General features: G+C 40.0%; 1 protein-coding gene across 2 annotated transcripts in view; it reads left to right on the top strand.

Annotated features, from left to right (window-relative positions):
• acsf3 (acyl-CoA synthetase family member 3) overlaps nt 1–12755 on the top strand; it is a 145876-nt gene that overhangs the window by 30732 nt on the left and 102389 nt on the right. For both annotated transcript variants that reach the window (XM_061974770.1, XM_061974771.1), the window contains exon 4: nt 6312–6466. In XM_061974770.1, the coding sequence (XP_061830754.1) occupies nt 6312–6466 (155 nt within the window). The remainder of the gene's footprint in view (nt 1–6311; nt 6467–12755) is intronic.

Raw genomic sequence — 12755 nt, 5'->3', positions numbered from 1 at the left:
GCCAATACAACTCAAACACCTGCACAACACACTCAATCCCACAGCCCAAAGTACCGTTCACCTCCCCAAAGTTCATACAGCACATATATTTCCCCAAAGTCCCCAAAGGTACGTACGTGACATGCACATAGCGGCACGCACGTACGGGCAAGCGATCAAATGTTTGGAAGCCGCAGCTGCATGCGTACTCACGGTACCGTGTCTGCGTATCCAACTCAAAGTCCTCCTGGTAAGAGTCTCTGTTGTCCCAGTTCTCCACAGGCCAATGGTAAAGCTTGACTGTCATCTTTCGGGAATGTAAACAATGAAACACCGGCTGTGTTATCCGGCACAACAGTCAGGGGGTGCATTCTACGGCGGGGGTGCGTTATCCGGCACAGCACCTGCCGCAATACACCGCTTCCCACCTACAGCTTACTTCTTTGCTGTCTCCATTGTTCATTGAACAAATTGCAAAAGATTCACCAACACAGATGTCCAGAATACTGTGGAATTTTGCGATGAAAACAGACGACTTAATAGCTGGCCACCATGCTGTCCCAAAATGTCCTCTACAATCCGTGACATCACACGCTTGCGTCATCATACCGAGACGTTTTTAGCAGGATATTTCGCGCAAAATTTTAAATTGCACTTTAGTAAGCTAACCCGGCCTTATTGGCATGTGTTGCAATGTTAAGATTTCATCATTGATATATAAACTATCAGACTGCGTGGTCGGTAGTAGTGGGTTTCAGTAGGCCTTTAAAAAGTTAAAGTTCAAATCCTGCTATAATATATGATGATAATTTTACTGCACAGTTGTATTTGTAAAATATGATTATCTATCCACTTTTGTATTATTTCAATTTAAGATATGTTCTAACAGGATTTTGGGTTGGCGACAACTCTGAATGCTTTTTGGATGCTCACAGTCTCATTTTATTCAAAAAGACCGCATTGGTATTTCACTCCCACCATGAGTGCAGGTCCCAGCAGCCCACTGAGGTGTTCAGCATGCAGCCCATGTGTTTGCATTCTCACTGCATCCTGTCCCTCAGGTGGAGGCCAGCTCTTTGACAGACATAAATTGCCTTCCTCTCCCCTTCTGGTGGACTCTGGTGGAAGCGCTCCACTGGACTTGATAGACAGCAAGCACAGTGGTCAAGTGAGAGACAGTTAATAACTCGTCACTCTCTGTCCGTAGGGTAGCAGGCACGCCCCAGTTACAGTAGCCGAGTGTAGCGTTTAACACCACTGTTGCTATAAAAAACAATAAGTAGGAGGAAGGCAAATCTCATTCTGTCATCAGCATGTGAATTTAAACCAATGGGGTATGTGACAATCCAAAAACACGAGTAGAGTCTGATCAATTTGTTCGTTAAATGCATAGAGTCTGCAGCTGTGTAGAACTGCACTGCATCTAATGAGAATGTAGTTATAATCAGGTCTAATGGTGTGGATACTACTCATAAACACTCCTTGTGGTTGTTCGTTGGGGGGCACATTACGGCGACCGTCTTGTCTGTAGCCGGTTATCAACGTGGTTCTCGTCGTCGTTTGCTTGTTCCACTTTGAAGGACTGAATGACATTATGGATAAAAAGTATACTTTGTTTCCGCGGCACTTCTGCTCAACGGTCGGTGAGTCAACATTACCTTTGTAATAGATCTGTTTAGCAGCGCCATGGCAACGTCCATTCAAAAGTCCATAAGAATAAATTGCTAATTTAACATCGCATAGAACGCTCTCATTGTGACAGATTTACGGCCATATGTTTAAAGGGGAACATTATCACAATTTCAGAAGGGTTAAAACCATTAAAAATCAGTTCCCAGTGGCTTATTTTATTTTTCGAAGTTGTTTTCAAAATTTTACTCATCACGTAATATCCCTAAAAAAAGCTTCAAAGTGCCTGATTTTAACCATCGTTATATACACCCGTCCATTTTCCTGTGACGTCACACAGTGATGCCAATACAAACAAACATGGCGGTTAGAACAGCAAGCTATAGCGACATTAGCTCGGATTCAGACTCGGATTTCAGCGGCTTAAGCGACTCAACAGATTACGCATGTATTGAAACGGATGGTTGTAGTGTGGAGGCAGGTAGCGAAAACGAAATTGAAGAAGAAACTGAAGCTATTGAGCCATATCGGTTTGAACCGTATGCAAGCGAAACCGACGAAAACAACACGACAGCCAGCGACACGGGAGAAAGCAAGGACAAATTCGGCGTTCGCCTTCTAACATACGATTGGTATGTGTTTGTTTGGCATTAAAGGAAACTAACAACTATGAACTAGGTTTACAGCATATGAAATACATTTGGCAACAACATGCACTTTGAGAGTGCAGACAGCCCAGTTTTCATCAATTAATATATTCTGTAGACATACCCTCATCTGCTCTCTTTTCCTGAAAGCTGATCTGTCCAGTCCAGTTGGAAATGCATCTGCTTTGAGTGTCACAGGATATCCACACATTCTTGCCATCTGCACGACATCAAAGTCTGGCTTTCAGCTAACTTCCTGAGCCTAAATGAAGATAAAACAGAAGTTATGTTGTTCGGTCCAAGTCGCTCTCCCTCCCCCAACGTTGACCTCGGCACTCTGACCCCGTATCTCAGCGACTCTGTCACAAACCTGGGGGTAAAGTTTGACTCAGATTTTAAATTCGAAAAACAAATCAGCAGCGTCGTTCAAAAAAGCTTTTATCAATTACGCCAAATAGCGAAAGTGAAACCGCTTCTATCAAGACATGATCTTGAGAAATTAATCCACGCTTTTATCTCGACTCGTCTTGACTACTGCAATGCCCTGTATGTTGGCATTAGCCAGGCCTCCCTCGCCCGCCTGCAGCTCGTGCAGAACTCTGCTGCTCGTCTGCTAACACAGACCCGCAGACGTGAGCACATCACCCCTATTTTAGCGTCCCTTCACTGGCTCCCTGTGCGTTACCGAATACATTTTAAACTCCTTTTATTTGTTTTTAAATGTCTAAACAACCTCGCGCCAACCTATCTCTCCGACCTCCTTCAGCCTTACTGCCCCACCCGATCCTTAAGATCAGCCGATCAGCTGCTGTTGACGGTCCCTGACACAAGGCTGAAGCTTAGAGGTGACAGAGCTTTTGCCGTTGCTGCTCCCAAGCTCTGGAACGACCTACCCCTGAGTGTTAGACAAGCCTCCTCTCTTCCTGTTTTTAAATCTCTCTTAAAAACATACTTTTATTCCATGGCTTTTAACACTGAGTGATATCCATCCTGAAATGGCGCCCCATAATACACCTGCTGTGATCCTGTTTTTATGTTTTTATGTTTTTATTAATTCTATTTTAATTATTTATTTTTTATCGTGTTCTGTTTGTATTGTGTTGTGTTTGCTCGGTACTCGTTTTATCTTTTAACCTGTTCATTGTACAGCACTTTGGCTACCCCTGTGGTAAATTTTAAATGTGCTCTATAAATAAAGTTGATTTGATTTGATTTGATCTCTGTCGTAGCATAGCTTTCGTCGGTAAAGTGTGCGGAACAAACGTCCAATTTCTTGCCACTTTCGCATCTTTGGGCCACTGGTGCAACTTGAATCCGTCCCTGTTCGTGTTGTTACACCCTCCGACAACACACCGACGAGGCATGATGTCTCCAAGGTACGGAAAACAGTCGAAAAAACGGAAAATAACAGAGCTGATTTGACTCTGTGTTTGTAATGTGTTTGAGAAAATGGCGGATTGTGACGTCATCGCTCCGAGAGCGAATAATAGAAAGGTGTTTAATTCGCCAAAATTCACCCATTTAGAGTTCGAAAATCGGTTAAAAAAATATATGGTCTTTTTTCTGCAACATCAAGGTATATATTGACGCTTACATAGGTCTGGTGATAATGTTCCCCTTTAAAACGACCTAATTATTTAAGTTTTAATTGTAGCCAAACATTTTCCCTAAAGATATGTCTAAATAAATTTAGTTTTTACTTGTAGTTTTTGCACATTTGTTGCGTTATGTTGACTTTTTTAATTAAAGCCGAAACGGCATAGCAGTTTTGAATTGTCCTCACTGTGGTGGAAGATATACTTTTCTTTTCCCATTGACCTCTTTTTTTCCTCTTTTTTCTCAAAAGAGGATACATATAACCTTAGCGAGAAATCTAATTTAAAACATTTGTGTGCACGTACAACACTTAAAACATTTAGTACATCAGTATGTGGAATTAAATGATGTAATGGATCAAGCAAAGAAATCAAACATGTACTAATATGATCCAGTTTAAGAGGCTGTTCAAATACAAGTGTTTACAAAGTACAAAGAAGAAGAATTATGATAAAAGTCATGAATTTATTGAAACTAAGGTATTATCCATCTCATTGAGTCATAACTGATTGAACTACTTATGAGAAGCACTGATTTATTTAGAAGACATTGATATAAATTGTGTACAAATTGAGAACAGGGAGTAAACATATGTGTTAATAATTGCTATGAAGTGAAAAGGGGAAAATATTAGCCTTACTTCTACTCCTTTTTGGACATTTTTTAAAGAAAATATGTAAAATATGTGATGCATCATATTGATACATCTTCCAAATAAATTTCAACCAACCTATTGTTTTACCTTTTCATATAAACTTTGGACATGTGTACTTAAACTGCATTTTTGTTGGTTGTCTGTTAGAGGCTCAGCCCGCTAGGGACTTTTTGAATGAACAGTGATTTTTATTTGTAACGGTTCTTAATCGATTCCAAAAAATTAAAAGTCGATTAAAAAAATGAAAAATGTAATATGTTTTATCCGTCCTGTCTGGAACACAGGAAAATCATATTGTTGATGTAGTTGCCCGGTGGCCGACTTCGGCACTTGGCGATCACTCCAGCAAAATTTTCTCGTAAAATTATTACTTTTTCATGTAAAATTATTACTTTTTCATGCAAAATGGTCAAATTTGTCATATAAAATTCTGACTTTTATCACAATATTGCCAAATTTGTGTGTTGTTCTTGTAAAATTGTGACATTTTTTCAGTAAAATTATGACTTTTGTAACAAGTAAAATTCAGATTATTATAAAATTGCCAACATTTTTAAGTTTTCTTATAAAATTGTGACTTTTGTCGAGTAAAATTACGACTCTTTTCATTAAATTGCCAAAATTTTAAGTTTTTCTTGTAAAATTGCGACTGTTATTGAGTAAAATTCCAAATTTTATCATAATATTGCACAGATGTTCAGTTTTTTTTGTAGAATTTTGACTTGCGTTGAGTAAGATGACGACTTTTATTATAATACTTTTTCTTGTGAAATTGTGACCTTTTTCTTGTGAAATTCCAACTCAATTTTCACAACAAGCTTTTTTATATTTGCATAGTATGTATATGTTATCAATGTTGTAAATGCACATCTTTATATATCTAGAAAGGCTGGTCCTAAAGAGGTAGGCATTTCTCTGAGGTCTCAAGAAGGTCACAAATACAAGAGTGGGGGTGTGTGTGTGTGTGTGTGTGTGTGTGTGTGTGTGTGTGTGTGTGTGTGTGTGTGTGTGTGTGTGTGTGTAGGTGAGGTAAAACAAGAGCCAGGAAGATGAAGGGATGAAAGTACAGGACAAAAAGAAGCACTTGGTATGGAATGAATGTAGAAGAAGTGGTGATAAGTTGACAGAGAGACAGCTGGGGAGGAGCATTTGTCTCTCAAGGAGGAGCCGGGGAGACTTAAAGTAGCTGTCGTTCACCTTCACTTACTTCACGCTGCCCTCCCATCCTCCCATCTTTGTCTTTGAAGTGATGCACGAGAGAGATGAGGTGGAATAGGCGGGACGGAGTGTGTAAAAAAAGGGCTTTATCCTCGACAGGAGTTTGATACTCACATATTGTTCTGTCCTCAGTTTCCGTTAATGGCCGCCAGTGTTTGCGGCTTCTCTCTCTGCTGAGAAGGGCATGTGTAGCCTCTCCCGTGGAGTCAAAAAGCACATTTGTCAAAGGGAGCCGCACAGAAGCCCCTTCAACCGGCCAATGTGTCAGTTGTGCCTCGCAGCAGTCTGTGGTTTTCCTCCCCGTGACCTTTTCAAATCTCGCCTTCTTTTCTTTTTGTGTGCTGACAGCTTTTATATGGGGCCGCTTCCTGCACCTCAGCTCTGCCATTTAAATCAAATAAACAAAACTAAAAGCCACTTTTCAACCGGCATACAAATGTGGATTTAGCTGTTTATGTCATATTTCTATTCATACTGGAGCTGTCCATTAGAGGGGCCTTATCGCTGTTTTCCTTCTGCCCTGTGCTGCCAGATGCCAAGTTAATCTCTTTTTTTCCTCCCTTTTTCTCTACTCCTTCTTTTCTCAGGTATGGGAGATGCTGCTGAGCTCCAAAGCTCCACTGGTTAATGTCTTCATGGCCGTGCCAACTATCTACTCTAAACTCATTAACTACTATGATCAGCACTTCACACAGCCTCATGTCAAGGACTTTGTCAAAGCCGTGTGCAGAGAGAGGATCAGGTACGGGCTCTGGGATTAAAGTACCAGTTGGGTGGAAAAACAAGTTGCCTCTATATTGAAGCTATTATCATATACAGTCATGGTCACTTGTAAAGTGTCATGTCTGTGTAATCATGTTTTGTCTTAGTCATGTTTTGTTTAGTTATTGGACTTTTTAGTTTCTGGCTTTTCACTCCCTTGTCTTGTTTCCATGATTACCCATTAGTTTCACCTGTTCCACGTTTGGACTCATTGTGCACTCTTGTTTGTCACCATAGCAACCCATTAGTTTTCACCTGTCACGTCACGCACCTGTTTCACGTTTTGAGTCACGCACCTGTTTTCGTTAATCATGTCTGTAGTATTTAAGTTCATTGTTTTTCAGTTTGTCTTTCTGGTGACATCCCCGCATTTCAATGTTTCAATCAATCAATCAATCAATGTTTATTTATATAGCCCTAAATCACAAGTGTCTCAAAGGGCTGCACAAGCCACAACGACATCCTCGGTACTAAGCCCACATAAGGGCAAGGAAAAACTCACCCCAGTGGGACGTCGATGTGAATAACTATGAGAAACCTTGGAGAGGACCGCATATGTGGGTAACCCCCACCCCTCTAGGGGAGACCGAAAGCAATGGATGTCGAGTGGGTCTGACATAATAGTGTGAGAGTCCAGTCCATAGTGGATCCAACATAATAGTAAGAGTCCAGTCCATAGTGGGGCCAGCAGGACACCATCCCGAGCGGAGACGGGTCAGCAGCGCAAAGATGTTCCCAGCCGATGCACAGGCGAGCGGTTCACCCCGGTTCCCGAGTCTGGACAGCCAGCACTTCATCCATGGCCACCGGACCTGTGCCCCCCCCCTTCCACAAGGAATAGGGGAGCAGAGGAGAAAAGAAAAGAAACGGCAGATCAACTGGTCTAACAGGGGGGCTATTTAAAGGCTAGAGTATACAAATGAGTTTTAAGATGGGACTTAAATGCTTCTACTGAGGTAGCATCTCTAATTGTTACCGGGAGGGCATTCCATAGTACTGGAGCCCGAATAGAAAACGCTCTATAGCCCGCAGACTTTTTTTGGGCTCTGGGAATCACTAATAAGCCGGAGTTCTTTGAACGCAGATTTCTTGCCGGGACATATGGTACAATGCAATCGACACGATAGGACGGAGCGAGACCGTGTAGTATTTTATACGCAAGTAGTAAAACCTTAAAGTCACATCTTAAGTGCACAGGAAGCCAGTGCAGGTGAGCCAGTATAGGCGTAATATGATCAAACTTTCTTGTTCTTGTCAAAAGTCTAGCAGCCGCATTTTGTACCAATTGTAGTCTTTTAATGCTAGACATAGGGAGACCCGAAAATAATACGTTACAGTAGTCGAGACGAGACGTAACGAACGCATGAATAATGATCTCAGCGTCACTAGTGGATAAAATAGAACGAATTTTAGCGATATTACGGAGATGAAAGAAGGCCGTTTTAGTAACACTCTTAATGTGTGACTCAAAGGAGAGAGTTGGGTCGAAAATAATACCCAGATTCTTTACTGATTCACCTTGTGTAATTGTTTGGTTGTCAAATGTTAAGGTGGTATTATTAAATAAATGTCGGTGTTTAGCAGGACCGATAATCAGCATTTCCGTTTTCTTGGCGTTGAGTTGCAAGAAGTTAGCGGACATCCATTGTTTAATTTCATTAAGACACGCCTCCAGCTGACTACAATCCGGCGTGTTGGTCAGCTTTAGGGGCATGTAGAGTTGGGTGTCATCAGCATAACAATGAAAGCTAACACCGTATTTGCGTATGATGTCGCCTAGCGGCAGCATGTAAATACTAAAGAGTGCAGGGCCAAGAACCGAACCCTGAGGAACTCCGCACGTTACCTTAACATAGTCCGAGGTCACATTATTATGGGAGACGCATTGCATCCTGTCAGTAAGATAAGAGTTAAACCACGACAAAGCTAAGTAATTTATGCTTCTGCACACTCTCCACACCCTTATGATCCTCGCTGCTCTTTTTTCATGCCGGTTCCATGCCAAGTAAGTTTTTGTTTATTAAGCCACAGTTAGTGTTTTTTGTTGTTCATAGTTTTTGCCTTTGTGCAAGTGTTTGGTTTCATAGTTTGTTCTCCGCCATTGTGCGCGCCTTTTGTTTACTTCCTTGTTTTGTATTTATAGTGTTTAAATAAATCATGTATTCCCCTTCACGCCACATACGGTCCAAATCTTTTGCACCTCGGGAGAACAAACCACGCCATAGTCCGAGTCGTGACATAAAGAACATAATGTCATGGCTGTCTTGAGTTTCCAATAATTTCTACAACTATTTTTTTTTATTTGTTTTGTGATAGAGTGATTGGAGCACATGCTTGTTGGTCACAAAAAACATTCATGAAGTTTGGTTCTGTTATGAATTTATTATGGGGCTACTCAAAATGTGACCAAATCTGCTGGGTCAAAAGTATACATACAGCAATTTTATAATTTGGTTACATGTCCCTTGGCAAGTTTCACTGCAATAAGGCGCTTTTGGTAGCCATCCACAAGCTTCTGGCAAGCTTCTGGTTGAGTTTTTGACCACTCCTCTTAAAAAATTGGTTCAGTTCAGCTTTTCTTCAGCATTGTCCACACGTTTAAGTCAGGACTTTGGGAAGGCCATTCTAAAACCTTAATTTTAGCCTGATTTAACCATTCCTTTACCACTTTTGATGTGTGTTTGGGGTCATTGTTCTGTTGGAACACCCAACTGCGCCCAAGACCCAATCTCCTGGCTGATGATTTTAGGTTGTCCTGAAGAATTTGGAGGTAATCCTCCTTTTTCATTGTCCCATTTACTCTCTGTAAATGCTGACCCAAAGCATAATACTACCACCACCATGCTTGGCGGTAGACATGATGTTCCTGGGATTAACAATACTGCTGGGTATTGTGGTCAAATTTTTGTTTCATCTGGCCACAGGACTTTCCTCCAGAAGGTCTTATCTTTGTTCATGTGATGTCAGTATGTACTCCAATCACTCTATCACAAAAAAATAAGAGTTGTAGAAATGATTGGAAACTCAAGACAGCCATGACATTATGTTCTTAACATTATCACCAGACCTATGTAAGCGTCAATATATACCTTGATGTTGCAGAAAAAAGACCACATATTTTTTTAACCGATTTTACGAACTCTAAATGGGTGAATTTTGTGACGTCACATCGGGAAGCAATCCGCCATTTTCTCACTTTCGTCGGTGTGTTGTCGTAGGGTGGAACAACACGAACAGGGACGGATTCAAGTTGCACCAGTGGCCCAAAGATGCGAAAGTGGCAAGAAATTGGACGAAATTTGTTCAAAATACGAGGGTGTGGGGAAAGCCGACGAAATGGTCAGTCGTTTGTTCCGCACACTTTACCGACGAAAGCTATGCTACGACAGAGATGGCAAGAATGTGTGGATATCCTGCGACACTCAAAGCAGATGCTGACTACTACTCCAAAACTGGACAGATCAGCTTTCAGGAAAAGAGAGCGGATGAGGGTATGTCTACAGAATATATTAATTGATGAAAACTTTATTCATTACTCGCGGTTTTACGTAAATTATTATACATAAACTGTGTTTACCAATAATTTAGCTTAAAAACATTTTTTTTTTTTCAATCATTCGAGTACATTCGGGTAGTCTTGTGTAATGCAGTATTTTGTGTCTATTTAGGTATGGTTAACCTGAGTGCTGAAATCGTGGAAAAATATATGTTCTTAGCGCGCCTGAAATGGGCTGTCTGCACTCTCAAAGTGCATGTTGTTGCCAAATGTATTTCATATGCTGTAAACCTAGTTCATAGTTGTTAGTTTCCTTTAATGCCAAACAAACACATACCAATCGTTGGTTAGAAGGCGATCGCCGAATTTGTCCTCGCTTTCTCCCGTGTCGCTGGCTGTCGTGTCGTTTTCGTCGGTTTCGCTTGCATACGGTTCAAACCGATATGGCTCAATAGCTTCAGTTTCTTCTTCAATTTCGTTTTCGCTACCTGCCTCCACACTACAACCATCCGTTTCAATACATGCGTAATCTGTTGAATCGCTTAAGCCACTGAAATCCGAGTCTGAATCCGAGCTAATGTCGCTATACCTTGCTAATTTATCCGCCATGTTTGTTTGTATTGGCATCACTGTGTGACGTCACAGGAAAATGGACGGGTGTATATAACGATGGTTAAAATCAGGCACTTTGAAGCTTTTTTTAGGGATATTGCATGATGGGTAAAATTTTGAAAAAAACTTCGAAAAATAAAATAAACCACTGGGAACTGATTTTTAATGGTTTTAACCATTCTGAAATTGTGATAATGTTCCCCTTTTACAAGTGTATGTAAACTTTTTACCACGACTGTATGTCTGATTTATGACACCAAAAGACTTCCAAAGTTTGTGAATAAATACATATGATCAACATAGTATCAATCTCACGGAGGTTCCCGAGCCATTTTGAGAGATAATTCGGAAGCCTGTCACTAGGAACCAAAGATCCCTTCCCCATCAACAACAATGCAAATCAAGCAGTCTTAGTGAGAGCCAACAACGATTAATTTGGGGAAAATTATGAGCCAGAACCTTATATTTTTGAGCCCGAACACAAAGAGGATGAGCAAAAAGGTTTAGAAGCCGGTTGCTACCCGAATGCAGCTTTATTGTGACACGAGCATCTAAACATACAAACTAACTATAACAAACAATACTAAAAAAAACACTTACTGTAATATTTCCACTCTCGCTGGGATGTCGACGTGGGACGCTCACATATTTCCATTTGGATGTAGATTCAATCACAACCCTCTCGAAGGATTAACACAAGTTGCAGCAACTAGCGTCTTTTTGTGTCTTTTTCACCACCTCGGGACGTGAAAGTGGACCAGCCTGTTGGTCAATGGCCACGTTTATCTACTAGCAGGGGAGAGATGCATGAATTATAATCTAGAATTTACTTTTAGCAAGTTTGAGACGAAGCAGAAGCAGCCGTCGGCTCAGTGTTGTCAACAATAGCAGCTATCAATGCGCCATTAAAATAGTTCATAAAAAACTCAACCCAATGGGATGCAATGAGAAACCTTGGAACGAATTTTAGCGATATTACGGAGATGAAAGAAGGCTGTTTTAGTAACACTTTTAATGTGTGACTCAAAAAAGAGAGTTGCTTAATTAAGCATATAAAGTCAACTTGGGTACAGTTAGCATCCAAAGGAAACACATTTTATAGCCACTTTAGTTACACAAAACAATCTAATGACATAGTATACAAAAAATTGATAAGAAATCACAATTTAGTATTTTTTCATAAAACAAAATGAATGGCAATTTATCTTATATTTTCTCTATTTGTTCATGAAAACACATATTGTATCTACAGTATAAAAAGGACAAGACAATTTAAAAAAAAAAACAAGTATTGTTAGTGCCAGCCCTTCCTTTCGACATACTAGTAGAGTATTTATTAGTAGCCAGCGAGAAGGTATAGTTCTGACGTGACGGATGTAAACAGTAGGGGTTAGGGAAAAAATCTATTCGAATTCGAATCGCGATTCTCACGTTGTGCGATTCAGAATCGATTCTCATTTTTAAAAAATCGATTTTTTTTTTTAAATTTATTTATTTATTTATTTATTTTTATTTTTTATTTTTTTAATTAATCAATCCAACAAAACAATACACAGCAATACCATAACAATGCAATCCAATTCCAAAACCAAACCCGACCCGGCAACACTCAGAACTGCAATAAACAGAGCAATTAAGAGGAGACATAAACACGACACAGAACAATCCAAAAGTAGTGAAACAAAAATAATTATTATCAACAACAGTATCAATATTAGTTACAATTTCAACATAGCAGTGATTAAAAATCCCTCATTGACATTATCATTAGACATTTATAAAAATAAAAATGAACAATAGTGTCACAGTGGCTTACACCTGCATCGCATCTCATAAGCTTGACAACACACTGTGTCCAATATTTTCACAAAGATAAAATAAGTCATATTTTTGGTTCATTTAATAGTTAAAACAAATTTACATCATTACAATCAGTTGATAAAACATTGTCCTTTACATTTATAAAAGCTTTTTACAAAAATCTACTACTCTGCTTGCATGTCAGCAGACTGGGGTAGATCCTGCTGAAATCCTATGTACTGAATGAATAGAGAATCCTTTTGAATCGGGAAAATATTGTTTTTGAATCGAGAATCGCGTTGAATCGGAAAAAATCGATTTAGAATCGAATCGTGACCCCAAGAATCGATATTGAATCGAA

Source organism: Nerophis lumbriciformis, linkage group LG15 (genome assembly GCF_033978685.3).
Source record: "Nerophis lumbriciformis linkage group LG15, RoL_Nlum_v2.1, whole genome shotgun sequence".
In the NCBI taxonomy this organism is placed as follows: domain Eukaryota; kingdom Metazoa; phylum Chordata; class Actinopteri; order Syngnathiformes; family Syngnathidae; genus Nerophis; species Nerophis lumbriciformis.
The sequence above is the reverse complement of the archived record's forward strand: the minus strand, read 5'-3'. Positions and strand labels throughout refer to the sequence as shown.